Source organism: Scyliorhinus canicula, chromosome 13 (genome assembly GCF_902713615.1).
Source record: "Scyliorhinus canicula chromosome 13, sScyCan1.1, whole genome shotgun sequence".
NCBI classification, from domain to species: domain Eukaryota; kingdom Metazoa; phylum Chordata; class Chondrichthyes; order Carcharhiniformes; family Scyliorhinidae; genus Scyliorhinus; species Scyliorhinus canicula.
In genome coordinates this window covers 133,457,375-133,473,136 of record NC_052158.1, presented here as the reverse complement: position 1 = coordinate 133,473,136, position 15,762 = coordinate 133,457,375, and the positions used below count along the sequence as shown (strand labels likewise).

At 45.9% G+C, this 15,762-nt stretch overlaps 1 protein-coding gene across 7 annotated transcripts in view; it reads left to right on the top strand.

Annotated features, from left to right (window-relative positions):
- The window catches only part of mecom (MDS1 and EVI1 complex locus), a 915,302-nt gene that overhangs the window by 377,214 nt on the left and 522,326 nt on the right, over positions 1-15,762 (top strand). For all 7 annotated transcript variants that reach the window (XM_038816085.1, XM_038816081.1, XM_038816080.1 and 4 more), the window contains exon 2: positions 4,025-4,362. In XM_038816085.1, the coding sequence (XP_038672013.1) occupies positions 4,025-4,362 (338 nt within the window). The remainder of the gene's footprint in view (positions 1-4,024; positions 4,363-15,762) is intronic.

The following is a 15,762-nucleotide window of genomic DNA, read 5'->3' as shown; positions in this document are numbered from 1 at the left end:
ACACTCGCATTTTATAACCATGGCACCGATTGGCACGGCAGTACCACGGCCGTGCCAAGGGTGCCATGGGCCCGCGATCGGTGGGCACCGATCGCGAGCAGCGGGCCCGATGCCCGCGCACTATTTGTCCTTCCGCCGCCCCGCAGTATCCATTCGCGGGGCGGCTGAGGGGCATCCCGGCCCACGCATGCGCGGGTTTCGCGCAAATACGCGATGACGTCATCCGCGCATGCGCGGGTTGGAGTCTTCCAATCCGCGCATGTGCGGCTGACGTCATATGACACGTCAGCCGGCGCTAACTCGGGCAAGCGGGCTTAACAAAATTCGTTAAGCCCGTGATGCCTGAGCTTACGGCGTCGGGCTGCTAGCCCCGACCGGGGACCAGAATCGGTTCCCGGTCGGGAAGGGGGGGGCTGGCATCAAACCCGCCCGGATTTGACGCCAGCATTACGATTTCTCCCCATATGGGAGAATCTTGCCCAAAGTTTCCCTCATTTTTACACTGCTACATCAGTGTAACTGGCAGGCGCTCATTAAGAAGTGTTCCAGACATTTTTGTTAGCTTGCTTATAACCACATGATCCAACAGTGTAAACTGTGTTGAAGCCCATCATTTCTTGTATCTGACAACATGCGCTTGGTTTTTCTCTCTCAAAAACGACAGGAGTTTGCCAAACCTTTTCCACGAGGCCATATCTGCTTATGGTTACTAGTCCTAGAGCTTCTTAAAACTCTTTATTGAAGATGATCTTACTAAAAATATTTAAGGAAAATGAGAGGTGACACCTTGGGAACTTAGTTGTGCTCATTATTTCTGAAGATTGGTGGGACTAAATTATCTTCAGCTGGCACTTGCAATCTCCTTCCATAGACTGGCAGGCAAGACTAGTGTCCGAGGTTTGCATGTCTGGTCCGTGTTGCAGTCACCTGCACCTAGTGGTCAAGGCTAGCAGCAGAGCTGCCTGATTTGGTTGGTAACTGGTTCAGTACAAGAGGACAGGTCATCTGCATCTGTTCATATTGAATGAGTCTCACTGTTTCTTCACAAAACTGCAAGATTGCGCATTATTTAGAAATGGAATCCTTGATTTCAGGAAATGATGAAGGAAAGCTGAGAGGAATCTCTCAGATTGAAAAGTTACAGCCAGTGGTGAAAGTATTGAGCAACATTCCCCTGAGCTCCCACCAGTGGGTTCAATGGTATGCGGGGGAATTAGGCAGGAGACCCAAAATTCCGTTTCACGCCTGCTTGAATTTCCCGTGGTATCTTCCGCTGATCCAGGAGACCTGCTGGAGGCCGGCGTAAAACTGATTTGCATCCTGCTAATGGGATGCAGGTGAAGGCCCGACCAGAATCTTACACCCATGCCCGATTCTCCACAATGCAAGCGAGAAAACATGCCAATGCAAATCACATTTGGAACAATGTGGCGTGCAAATGACAGGACTCACCTGAACAATGCCTGGGGCTGTCTCCGGAGTTCATAATGGAGGCTGCCAACAACCCTGAACTCCAGAACACCACAGTAGTGGATTGGGGGAACTTATACAGGTGGAAGTTCATATGAGGAGCAGTTTTGGACTCTGGGTCTGTACTCATTGGAGTTTAGAAGGATGAGGGGGTGATCTTATTGAAACTTACAGGATACCGAGAGGCCTCAAGAGTGTGGTTATGGAGAGGATTTTGCCACTCGTAGGAAAAACTAGAATCTGAGGCCGCAGCCTGGAACTGAAAGGACAATCCTTTAAAACCGAGATGAGGAGGAATTTCTTCAGTCAGAAGGTGCTGAATCTGTGAAACCTTTTGCCACAGAAGGTTGTGGAGGCAAATCACTGAATGACTTTAAGACAGATAGATACGTTCTTGATTAATAAGGGGATCATGGTTTATGGGGAGAAGACAGGGGAATTGGGATAAGAAACATATCAGCCATTATTGAATGGCAGAGCAGACTCGATGGGTCGAATGGTCTAATTCTGCTCCTATGTCTTATGGCCTTGTGGATCTTCCAGATTCAGTGTCCTGGAGAAAGCCCATGTTCCAGCATTGGAATGTTCCTGGAGATCCGTCTCCATTCTCAGGAGGTCCATCTTCCAGCTCAGAATGTTCCTGGAAATGCATCTTCATTTTCAGGAGGTCCATCTTCTTTCTTAAATATTGGGTCAGTGATGTTGTGCGCCTGTTCAATATGGAACCTGGATACGACAGCAGACTACATGCCATCAGGCCTGCCCTGCCATGGAATATGGCAAAAAGAAAACCCACAATTAATTAGGTCAAGGTCGGACGGTTTTGTGTGTTCTCCCACTGGTCTCCTCAGCAGGAAACATTCCACGTTCCCACACCCGTCACAGGACATAGTCCCCAGATGGGAGAATGATGTTGATTGGATCACATTACCATCTTGACTGGTGTCATAGCAGAAAACCTGGGTTGAGCAGGGAACCTTAAACTGAAGCAAAGAATAGGGGAGTAATTTATAAGGGAGATATTAATTTGATACAATTGGTATAAAAAGAAATGTAGTTAACTTGAGCTTTAACTATGTCTTTAGAATTGTCTTCAAACCCAAAGTGAGGGGAGGGGAGGTGTTGTTTGTGCATTAAATATAATGAAATAATTAAACCAGTTGTTATAAATGGGTTTCTAACTGTGCTACAGCCAGCACACAGTGAAATTCTTCCCCTGCTCACCCTTCCGACTGGTATGGAGCAGGTTTTCAGGGAAATGTAATAAATGAAACTTAGCAGTATTGTCACAGGGAGAGAGGAAGGGGTATGGATCACTTTCACCCGGGAAATAGAACAGTGAATTTAGACCTTTAAATTATACATTGGGAGCAGCAGCTGATAGCACTTGTAGGTCACAGGGGTCATTGATGACACCATGACAGCGGTGATGACTTGTACTGATTTCTATATCTTCACTGTCAAGAACCAGACCAACTGGGTCTCAAGTAGAAAAGATTTATGTCTTCTGTGTTCAGAGCTGAAATTGGGTGGAATATGTAAGAGGGCCGACTGTGGCATTTTTAGCAGAGAAATTGCCCCCTTACCAAATCAAGGCATTCGTCACCTTGAACTAAACGATCATTTGACATTATATCAGTTTCAAAAGATTCAGTTTAATCAGGAATATCATAACGCTTGCATTGTATTTCCAAATTTGTACAGAATCTTACCAGCATCTCGATGATGGTTTAACAGTGTTAAACAGTCGGATCAGTTGAAGTAAGTAATTTCAATGCAGTACTGTTTGAAACACCAGCAGGTGTGAGTAAGCTTCTGGCAAAAGATTCTTTGGGAGTTGACGAGGTTTTGTTGTGAGGAGATAGAGGAAAACAACAAGAGAATTTTTCCTTTTGACACACGATCAAGCGGTAATTGATGTGCTTTCATAAATGGTTAAAAACCAAACGGAATTGTTTGAGGATTTTACTCAGTCACTTGACAGGGGCTGCTAACAACATAAAAGTTGACACTATCACCATAGGACCTGCTCATTTTTCTGATAAGTAATTCATGCTTTTTAAAATATATATACATTAAAGTTTACAATGCTATCTTGCGGAGTTCATTAATATTTTATGAATGATTGTTCAGTAATTTATCTTAAACATTGCCGGCCAAATTTGTCTTTTCCCTTTGCCACTCCTGGCAAATTTGGTCACTTTCACTTCAAGTTTCTTCTTCCATTTCTTCCAGCTTAGATTCCCATAGTCACTTATTCATGTTTCATTGTTGATGACTGTTGACACCCAGCATGATTTCAATTCTTTCCCCTTATCCCAGGTTTCCTGTGCTACCCTGAATGACCCCAATTTTTCACTTCAGTCCCACGTTTCTATTGATATTCAGAGTGACCTCAATTCTCTAATGCTGTTTGAGATTACCACTACTATCTAAATTGACTGCAATATCCTCTCTTCAGTCCAGAGTCTGTGAAATATCAATCATAATTGTTATCACGTTCGTTGATTGGCTGTCTCCAACTCTTTGATTTCTGCTCTATCTTTCTAATTAGGTGATGATAGTCTGTATGATGGGTACTCTGCCATTGCACCAGTAGAGGAGCCTAATGCCGATGATGAGACAGGTCCTCTGTCCCTCAGCGCACATGATCTTTCCTCACCTGCCACATCGAATGAAGACTTCACGCCAAAGGATGGCTCCCCCTACAAAGCTCCCATATATATTCCTGATGATATTCCCATTCCATCCGAATTTGAACTCCGCGAGTCAAGCATTCCAGGTGCGGGATTAGGAATATGGACTAAAAGAAAGCTCGAAGCAGGTGAAAGACTTGGCCCTTATGTTGGAGAAGAGCTACTGAGCTTGAAGGATCCTTCTCATGGCTGGGAAGTAAGCACCTATCTTCATTTCTCTATGTTTCAAATGTCTATACTTTGTGAGGCGTGGTTTTGTTATTTGGAAAAATTCTGGTTTGAACTGTGATTGATTCCCTTTCAGGAGGATATTTTTAAAAAATGATGTGCTTAATTATTAAATGTGTTTATTTACTAAGTGTATTGAATGACTAATCTTGTCTCATTGCCGACGAAGCAAAACTTGCAGTTGATGGTAAGCAGAGTTGCGTAACTTTTCATATGCTGGAGCAGATTTTATTTTCACCATTTCAATGTAGGGCTAACATTGCAAATCAGTGAAACCTTGTACCAACTGCTGAATTTCACTTCTATTGAAATCATTCGAAATGACAGTCAGGCAATTTCTATAGTGGCAGCCAATTTACAATGCCTGTTTGATGCGCAGGTGTCCAGTTGAAGTTTACCTTAGTGAACCCAGGTGTCAAGTTTTTTTTTTTAACAGCCCCTAGAGAGTTTTCTGGCAGGAATAGTTCTTGGGACAAATGCACTTCAAAAACTTTGGTCTCACAAAATCCTGTTCATAGCAATCGTGAGATGGCATCTCATAGCTACTCAATCAACATCATTCATTTCAATATATTTATTTTAGATTTTTATATTTATCTTGTTTATATTTTATATTTTTACTAAAAACCCCGTGTTATCTGATCAATAACCTAACTGTTGGCAGGGTATTGATGCAAAGTTGTCATTGTATGACAATTGTTTTATGATAGCAATTATGCAGGTGTATAACCACCAACAGAACTCTTGGCACAGTGGTAATCAGACTGTTCCTGGTTAATACACTGTGAGTGGTTAAATAATAATGCCCCTGATACTGTATAACCAGCAGCCTATACGCCTATGAGCTGCGGAAGGTAGCCACAGCCCAAGAGCAACCCAACATATCATTTGGAGACAGAGTGGGGACTTCTCTGATCATTATGTGTTCCCAACATTGTCAAAGTAGCTCCAAGATTTCTCATCTTTAGTATTTCTGGCAATAATTTAAAAACCATTTTAAGAAGAACACATTTGGAAGTTCTTTCAAAATCAGACGAGGTTTTTCCACTGAGTTAGGCTTTTAACTTATCAATAAGGCACAACATTGACTGCCTTTTATTAAAAACCATCTGACGTTCATTTACATGTAGTTTCTATAATTGGTGATCAATCCACAAGTCCAGTTTTATACATCCTAGATGCTAACTTCCCACTATGCTTATAATGCCACTAACAAATCATAAACACAAAGGGGCACTACACTCCCAGGCTCCTATAATGCTGCAAATTAATTTTATTAATTTTATTATTATATGTATCTATCAAGAATATTATTCAGTAATGATACCACCACAAGAACCTCTTCTAATTTTACTTTGTAACATTTGAAGACTGTGAGTGAATAGATATTATAAAGAATTGATATTGTAATGTATAGTAATTTAGTTGCCGATTTATAAACAAATTGAATACCCTTCTCGAGTCTGTCCACAAGTCTACTCAAACTTTTTCAGTGAAATAATGCTTGCAATACAGCGTCTGCAAATGTGAGTGAGCATTTCATCTGTGCAACAGCCAGACTGGGGAATGGTTACATAGTCTGGTCATACATGTCACCAAATAAGATGCCAGAACTGACTTGTATCATAAGTACTGCAGTGCACTTCAGTGAGATTAATCTCATGCAATCTTGTTCAGGTAAAGATTCAAGGTGGGTGGATTTTATGTCACATGCGGGGGTGACTGAATTATGCGGGAGATGAAATTTGATTTTCCGCTGCTGGATTGAGAGACAGAGATTCATTCAGTCAGCAGCATGTTTGTGTTGTGTTGGGCCTCATACCGGTCTGTAGCTTGTTCCCGCTTGTAACACTTTTGTGGGCCATGAAACATTGGCAGAAAACTCTTTTAATTGTTTCGGACTTCCAAGATAAAGTTCGAGAGTATCACAGTCCTGGTTCACATTCGTTTAAAGACAGTGTGCAAAAGTCAGCTTTGTGCACTTGTGTCAGAGGTCAGTGATTTTCCTTGTCAAACTTTGCATCCTAAGGAAGGGCAGCAGGAGAATGGAGGCTTGTATGGAGGCCCAGGCCCAGCACGGGTGAGTCAGTTGTGGCCGGAGATATTGGTGTGGAGTGGGGTTGGATTCACGGAGGAGTGCAAGATCTTCCGAGGGGGTGTTGGAAACAATTAGTCAAGGTGAGAAAATGAAGGGTCAAAAGGGCAATGTCAGCACTGTCCACATATGGGTCCATCCCAGGGTGTTGGCTGGCAGAGTCCTCACATAGTGTTGGGTTCACCTGCAATATTTCAATTACCCCACTGGGAATGATCATTGATAATGTCCTTTACAACGCATAGAAGGGAGAGCCAACTGAGCCTGCTAGTTCAGCCATGTCCCACAGAATGGCGAGTTCAACACTGGACATTAACATGAACATTCAATGAAGCGTGAATGCAGAAATACTTTGGGCGGTATTTGTCGTGTCCCCCCCCTCCCGGGTGGGAGAATTGCCGAGGCACCACGCAAATCACACCACGCCGCCCGACATCCGCATGCGACACTCCCAACCCCCTGAAACCAGCGGCTTGAGAATTGCGCCGGGCCGCTCGGAGAATCGCCGCAAACGGCGAGCGGCGATTCTCCGGCCCGGATGGGCCGAGTGTAAACGGCCGAGTCCCGCCAGCGCTGTCCACACCTGGTTGCTGCCGGCGGGTACTCGTCGCAAAGGCTTCGGGGGTGGGGGGGGAGTGGGCTCTGTTCCTGGGGGAGGGGGGGGGGGGGGCTCCAATGGGATCTGGCCCGCAATCGGAGCTCACTGATCGGCGGGCCCGCTTCTCCATCCAGGCCTACTTCCTCCCGCGACTGGCCCCAGAACCCCGGTGCCATGTTGGTGAGGGGCCAGTGCGCTCCGCGAGGTAACCGCGCATGCGCTCGTTGGCGCCGGCCCAACTGCGCATGTGCGGGACCTAAGGCTCTGCGTCGTTTACGTGGCACCAGGTCTCTGATGCCACGCTGACGCCCCTACTAGCCCCACGGAGGAGGGAGAATCGGGGTCTGGGAACCGGCGCTGAAGCCGGAGTAAAACACTCTGGTTTTTACTCCGGCGTCGGCACTTAGACTCCCGCTGGGAGAATCCCGCCCTTTATCGATTCTTCCATAATAAAGAAATGAACAAACCCCACTGGAACCATAAAGGCATTTCAACCATGAGGTGTACCACTACATTTAACTCCCTGGCTAGGCTAGTCTCAACAAATGACAATGATGTATGCATGAATTAAGTGAACCCAATGGAATATTAAATATTTACAAGTGAAATATAATTTTGAAAAACGTCCCTGCCAACTTTGTGCTCTCAATCAGTCTTCTATTAATGACAATTGCATGGCCTAGATGAAGAGTTTTCCTGTTTACCCAAGAGACCTTTTACTAGCTTGCCTTTCTCTGCTGCATTGCCAGCTGACGGCAGGTTTAAACATTGAGAAGTTTCCCCTTGCCTTGTGACCACATATGTCTCTCATGCCCACCCGGCGCTGGCCGGCGCCAACGAGCGCATGTGCGGTTACCTCGCGGAGCGCTCCGGCCACTCACCAACATGGCACCGGGGTTCTGGGGCCGGCTGCGGGAAGAAGTAGGCCCAGAGGGAGAAGCCGGCCCGCCGATCGGTGAGGCCCAATCGCGGGCCAGATCCCATCGGAGCCCCCCCCCCAGGAACAGAGCCCACTCCCCCCCCCCCCCCCCCCCCCCCACCACAGGCCGCCCCCGGAGCCTTTGCGACGAGTATTATTATTGTGGATAATATTCATGGAAAATATATCCAGGAGGAGGAAAAGGATTTGTAAAATTTTTTTAAAAAATATTTTTATTCTCCTCCTTTTTCACATTTTCTCCCAAATTTGCACCCACAACAATAAACAATAAGCAGTAACGAATGTCAATCACCATATCAACAACAACAATCCCATCCTCCCACCAACCCCCAAACAACTGCCTGCATGTTAACATAAACAAGTATTTTTTGTTCTTTGTTCTTTATATATGAACGGATGGGGAACAGAGAGAAGTAGACCTTGGAAAATAGGCAACAGGTTTAGATAAAGGATCTGGATCGGCGCAGGCTGGGAGAGCCGAAGGGCCTGTTCCTGTGCTGTAATTTTCTTTGTTCTTTGTAAATAACAAAAAGGAATCAGGAATCACCCATAGTCACCATTAACACACACAGACCCCTCCCCCCAACCCTCCCAACCGCACCCCCACTAATGTTATCCAATTCTTGAAAGTGCATAATGAATAAAGGCCATTAATTGTAGAACCCCTCCATCCTTCCCCTCTGTTCAAACTTAACCTTCTCAAGAGTCAAGAATTCCAACAGGTCCCCCCGCCATGCCAGGGCACAGGGTGGAGAGGCTGCTCTCCATCCCAACAGGATCCGCCTTCGGGTGATCAACGAGGCGAAGGCTATGACATCTGCCTCCGCACCCGTTTCCAACCGCGACTGGTCCAACACTCCGAATATGGCCTCCCGAGGGCCCGGGTCCAGTTTCACATTCATCACTTTAGAGATTACCCTAAACACCTCCTTCCAGTAATCCTCCACCTTTGGACATGCCCCGCCCCCGCAACGTTCACGCACATCTTCTACCCCCTCAAAGAGCCGGCTCATCCTCACCCTTGTGAGGTGTGCTCTATATACCACCTTCAGCTGTATCAGCCCCAACCTCACGCATGAGGTGGAGGCATTCACTCTCCGGAGCACTTCACACCAGAACCCCTCCTCCATACCCTCTCCCAACTCATCCTCCTACTTTGCTTTGATCCATTCCAGTGGTGCCTTCTCCTCTTCCAAAATAGCTCCGTAAACCGCTGACACTACCCCCTTCTCCAGTCCCCCAGTCGTCAGCACCTCCAGCAATGTGGAGGCCGGCTCCACCGGGAAGCTCTGTATCTCCTTCATGGCAAAATCTCGAACCTGCATCTATCTAAACATTTCCCCATGCGCCAGCCCATATTTCGCTCCCAGCTCCTTCAATCCTGCAAACCGACCCCCAAGAAACAAATCTTTTAGTGTCTTAATCCCCTTCTCTTCCCATTTGGATTTTTAAAAGTTTAACTCTGTATCTGGTTTAGCTCACTGAGCTAAATTGCTGGCTTTAAAGCAGACCAAGCAGGCCAGCAGCAGGGTTCGATTCCCGTACCAGCCTCCCCGGACAGGCGCCGGAATGTGGCGACTAGGGGCTTTTCACAGTAACTTAATTGAAGCCTACTCGTGACAATAAGCGATTTTCAATTTCAATTTTCAATTTCAGAACACAGAAACAGGAGCGACAGTAGACCACATTACCTGTCAAGTCAGGTCCACCATTCTTACGATCTTGGCTAACCTTGGGCTCCTACTCTATTTTCCTGCCCACTCCCCATATCCCTTGATTCCTTGAGAGATCAAAAATCTGTCTATCTCAGCCTTAAATATATTCAACGATGACATTCTATCTCACAGCCACAATACGCTATAGTGGACCAAACTGGTTAACAGTGAGTCTGTTACCTCACTAGGGAGGATGGCCCCACCCTTGGGAGCAGATGGTCAATCTGATTGGCCAGCAGCTCTGGCAACACCAGCAGAGCCAAGAGCTCAACAGTGGGGACTGGAGGGACTGCAAGCAGCCCCAATAAGAAGACCCAGTGGACCCTGGAGTGAGGTCAGTTCAGGGTATTGGGCAGAAGGGATTTGGCCAACGTTGGGAGGGGAGGTGGTTGTTGAGCAGCTGGGTTTTGGAGAGCAGGAGGATAGGAAGGAAGGGGAAGGTAATATCTGGTTGCTTCAGCCTTCAGAACAGCAACCACAACACCACAAAACCCTGCCAGGGTAATCTCTGCAAGACATGCCAGATCATCGACATGGACACCACCATTACACGTGGAAACACCACCCACCAGGTACGCGGCGCATACTCGTGCGACTCGACCAATGTAGTCTACCTCATACGCTGCAGGAAAGGATGTCCCGAAGCGTGGTACATTGGCGAGACCATGCAGACACTGCGACAACGAATAAACGGGCATCGTGCGACTATCAACAGGCAGGACTGTTCCCTTCCAGTTGGGGAACACTTCAGCAGTCAAGGACATTCAGCCTCTGATCTCCGGGTCAGCATTCTACAAGGAGGCCTTCAGGAGACGCGACAACGCAAAATTGCTGAGCAAAAACTTATAGCTAAGTTCCGCACGCATGAATGCGGACTCAACCGGGATCTGGGATTCATGTCGCATTACATTCGGCCCCCACCAACAAGCCTGGACTTGCAGAGGCCTACCGACTGAACTGGCTTGGGACAATTCACACCTCTTTAACCTGGAGTTACCTCTCTCTCTGCATCTTTGATGATTTGATTGCCTGCAGGTGCTCGCATTCCGGGGCATCTCTGACTGTGTCTATATAAACATTTCTGGAACAAGCCTTTCCATTCACCTGAAGAAGGAGCCGTGCTCCGAAAGCTCGTGTTTGAAACAAACCTGTTGGACTTTAACCTGGTGTTGTAAGACTTCTTACTGTGCTCACCCCAGTCCAACGCCGGCATCTCCACATCATGGAAAATATACGGACAGCTACTGGACAGAGCCCGAACACCACTGGACGGGACCAGACAAAAATAGGAAGATGAACTGGGGACAGAGATAGGATGGGGACTCTTGAGCGAAGCACTGAGCAGGGTGAACTCCACTTCCTCCTGCGCAAGGCTAATCCTAATGCAGCTTAAAGTGGTGCACAGAGCGCACCTGACCAGAACCCGAATGAGCAGGTTCTTCCCGGAGGTGGAGATCAAATGTGAACGGTGCCAGAGGGGCCCGGCCAACCACACCCACATGTTTTGGGCTTGCCCCAAGTTTGCTGGGTTCTGGACAGCCTTCTCTGAGGCAATGTCCAAGGTTGTGGGGTGAGAGTGAAGCCATGCCCAATAGTGGCAATCTTCAGGGTATTGGGGCAGCCAGAGCTGCATTAGATGCAGCCAGATGCAGCCAGAGCTGCATGGGGAAGGGGGCCAAATCCCTTGCTTTCGCTTCCCTAATCGCACACAGGAGAATCCTGCTCGGCTGGGGATCGGCAGCACCACCACGGGCAAGAAAAATGTAATCTATATAAGTAACAACTGTTTATAAATATGAGAAAAGCCAATAAAAAGATTTTCAAAAAAATAATTCAAGAGTGCTTGAGGTGGGTTCACAACAGAACAACTGTCTCACACCCGAGTGAAAAAGTGAAGCTCATTAATTATGTATACAATTGTGCCATTTGTTTGAAAAAAAATAATGAAATGTTTGGCAAACACATTGCGATTAAGACATTCAAGCTTTAAAGGGTCACTGCAACTATTTCAAACAGCAGAACAGCCTAGAGGTAATGTCGATACTTCTACGTTGCCAGGACATACATGATAATAATGTGAAAGCACAATGATGCCATTTTCACAATGTGAAGCTCTCTAATTACTTGATGATGATGTAAGGCAGGCCACTGCGCAGTGTATTGACAAAGATATTGGCAATGAAAGGTACATCAATAATCTTGGCTATTGCTGATACCCCTTTAGATAATTGCGATTCGGTTCAAATAGCTGCAGAAATCACAGCAGGATTGTGCATCATTTCACTTGTCTGTGAATTTAACCCTGTACTTTGAAAGAGTAAAAATAATCATGTTTGAAAGTCCCACTCTAAACCAACACATTGGTCCAATCTGAAATCAAGTTCATAGTCAAGTGATCAATATAAATTTGTAAAAAGAAACAAGGTCCAACATTTTAATAAAAGCTCCATTTTTTTTTAGCGTCTATCTCGCTCTCACCATTTCTCATCAGAAAGATCATGAAAATTGTCTGGGGGTGGCGAATTTCTGTGCATTAATCATAAGGTGTACACTCTTATTAATTTATTGCTGCATGACTTTGCCATATCCAAATATTAATTGTCTGAAATGATATTGGGCTGAAGTGAACCCAGCCAGCATGCCACTGCAATTCTCAGGTTGTTTTATTACTATATCTCATTGCACAACTGAAGTTATCTAATTACTTGATTGGACCAGAAATCAAACTCGGAAAAGTTGCTCGAGATGAGCAGCAGGAATGAACGCAGTAAATAAGCAGTAAAGAGAAAGTTTGAAAATGAAAGTGGGAAATATGACCCGACAGGGAATCAGTTGAATGTGATTAAAGTGCACTCGTCCTACTCTGAGCTCAAGTCATAAATTTAAGCTTTTATCTCACTTTTAAGGCCAGCGCAAAGCATTATCTAATCAGGTATTGGTTAGTTGAAGTACAAATCGAACAAGGGGGGGTCACAAGAAAAGAGCAAAGGTCAAACCTCTTTGCAGTTTGTCACCAGGGCTTTACTGTGGACGTGTTGAGATCCCAGTCCAGATGTGCAATGTGGCCCAGCGGAGCACTGATTACGGAGAAAAGGAATCGACAAAATCTTAATCAGCAAGAGAGGAAAGAAATACCTTCTAATAACCTTAGTGACTAGTTAATCTACTATACTCGTCGGAAAAGAAAATCAGACCCCATTAAATGCTGAAAAGACACAGCGGACAATGTTGTGACAGGTTGCTGGTCTCTATGACATGTTTAGCATCCATAAGCATTTCCAATCCAATCTCAAACTCTACTCTCTAAATATTGATCGATCCCATCTATTGCCAGTTCCGTGCATTCTAACTCATAAGATATTTGGATTTAGTAGGCACATGGTCTTAGTGCCAGCACACAGGCCCACAGAGTTGTTGAACATGTGTTCATCCACAAACTTGTGCTTACAATAATTCACAGCCTCCAAAACTCCTGGGGAAAGATGGCAAATGGTAATAGCCTTCAAAACAGATCGTCTTAAGGGAATCTTGTAAAAAGGAGTGGACACTCATGAAATGGGGGGGAGATTTTCCAGCCATTCCCGCCAGACCGGTCCGACCGACTGAGGACACCAACCGTGGTTGCCCGGCACCGCAGAGTGGATTCAATAGGAAATCCCATTGATAGCAGTGGGACCAGTAGATCCCACTGCTAGTCAATGGTGGGCCGCCTCCCACCACTGAGAAATGCGCCACGGGGAGCACGGAAAATTCACCCCCCCCCCCCCAATCAATAAATCACAAATATTTATGAATTATTGTGAGTGCATTTATATTTAAGTTTCAGTCCCACACCTACTGGCATAGATGCCAACCAGGCAGCACCTTGTTTACAATACAAAGACAAAATATCATCTTTATAATACCTGCTTCAAGCCTGGCCAGGGCAGAGCTCTGCATCAAGGTGCTTGGATACGGGCAGCAGGGTGGCGCAGTGGGTTTGCCCTGTGGCCTCACGGCGCCTAGGTCCCAGGTTTGATCCCAGCTCTGGGTCACTGTCCATGTGGAGCTTGCACATTCTCCCCGTGTTTGCGTGAGTTTCACCCCTACAACCCAAAGATGTGCAGGGTAGGTGGATTAGCCACACTATATTGCCCCTTAATTGGAAAAAAAAAATTGGGTACTCTAAATTGAAAGAAAAAGGCAGTTGAACACATATGCAGAGCTTTACTCCTGGAAATGAAGTTTTAAATGTTTCAAGAGCACCCAAATTAACAATACATTTAAGTTAGAGCCCCATGACTACATCGGAAACCTGTTTTGACACTGCCCTATGTTCCAACCATACAGTGTGAAACGCAAAGGGGTGTGTGACTTTTCTGTGAGACTGGTGAATATGATGAGGTGTTTGCAGGAATGTTCCTTCAGAGAAGCTGTCCGAGACCCATCTTGATTTTCACGACAATGTACCAAATTCACTTTGAAAGATCATCTCCTATGATCAGTGAGTGATTGTCGAGGCTCGGATTCTCCGTTGCGAGTCTGCCCCACTACCGCTGCTGGTGGCGAGGACGGAGAATCTGGCGCTCAGCCAAATCTCCCATTCACTGCTGCGGCACCGCAGAATCCCGATGCCATGAACCGACAGAAAATCCCACCACAGGAGCAATATAAGATTAGAAAGCATTCAAAATGCCTGGGTTAATCAAAGACTGGCAGATTAGATCTGTTAACGACAAGTCATGTCTGACCAATTTAATACTTAAAAAATATATTACATATTGAATTGATAAAGAGCATGTTGATATGGATTTTCAGTAAAACATTTGATGAGGTATCTCCCAAGAGGCGTTATTTCTTTTGAAAACTGCGAGCATCTGGTGGAAGAGGAAACGTAGCTTCAGGGATTAAAGGCTGTTTGATGGACAGGAAACAAAGAGCTAGGATAAATGGGTGCCGCTCAGATTGAAGACGGTTAGGACATGGTGTACTCCTGAGTCCACTTCAGCCCCCAATCTGTATACATGATTTTGACTTGGGGTTTAGGAAACGTAATGAGGAAAGACTTGAGATATTGGAACTATTTCCACTGGAGCAAAGAAGGACAAGAAGGAATTTAGTGGAAGCTTTCAAATTATGATCCAGTGAATGGGAAAAATCTATTTCTACTGATTGGGGAGTCAGTAATGAACAGACATCAATTTAAAATTGCCATTAAAGAAGAGAGGCGAGAAGATAAGAGAATTGTACTTGACATAGATAATTGTTGGAGTATGGAACATGTGTACGATTGGTGCTCTTTCATCTTTTATGGTAAAAGTAGATAAATACTTGAAGCATTCTAGGTTGAAAATTTCAATGGTTCTATGCTTTCAAAAATATTTTGACCATTTTTATATCACAATATTAATTGGAGTGTAGATACTGATTGTGGAAGTGCAATATCCATTTTAATTACTGGCGTATTGGTTACAGAAATACCAAAATGCCATAACATCTAAGGGGTGGATTCTCCATTGCCCGATGCCACGATCAGGGGGCTGGATTCTCTGTTTTTGGGACTATGTCCCCCACGCTGTTGTAAAAACTGTGGACTTTCATGCCAGACAAACTGACATGAAAGAGCCACATATTCATAGCCCTGCAGGGGGCTAGGAGTGAACCATCGTAAAACTAACAGCTTTTTCTGCAGATACAGGCCCCCGTACTTCCGGGTCAGAGGCCGCGCATGCGTGCCACAGCGACCTCCAGCGGCCAAGCCGTGCTCCATGGAGGACTCAGACCTCGGAGCTGGACCTTAAACATAGTGCCCCCAATCGGCCATGTGCCCGACCCGGACCGCCCGCACAAAAATTTACAGGTCCCGTATAAGGCCCCCCTGACCTCTGATCAGCCCGCCCCCGACCAGGTCGGCTGTGGATTGAGTCCGCAGCCTCCACGCTAATATCCCGACCGGCAGGACTATGTTAGATCCACACCGCCAGGACTTCGGCCGGTCGGGGGTGGAGAATGGCGGAGCGGGCCTCCAGCAATGGCCACAG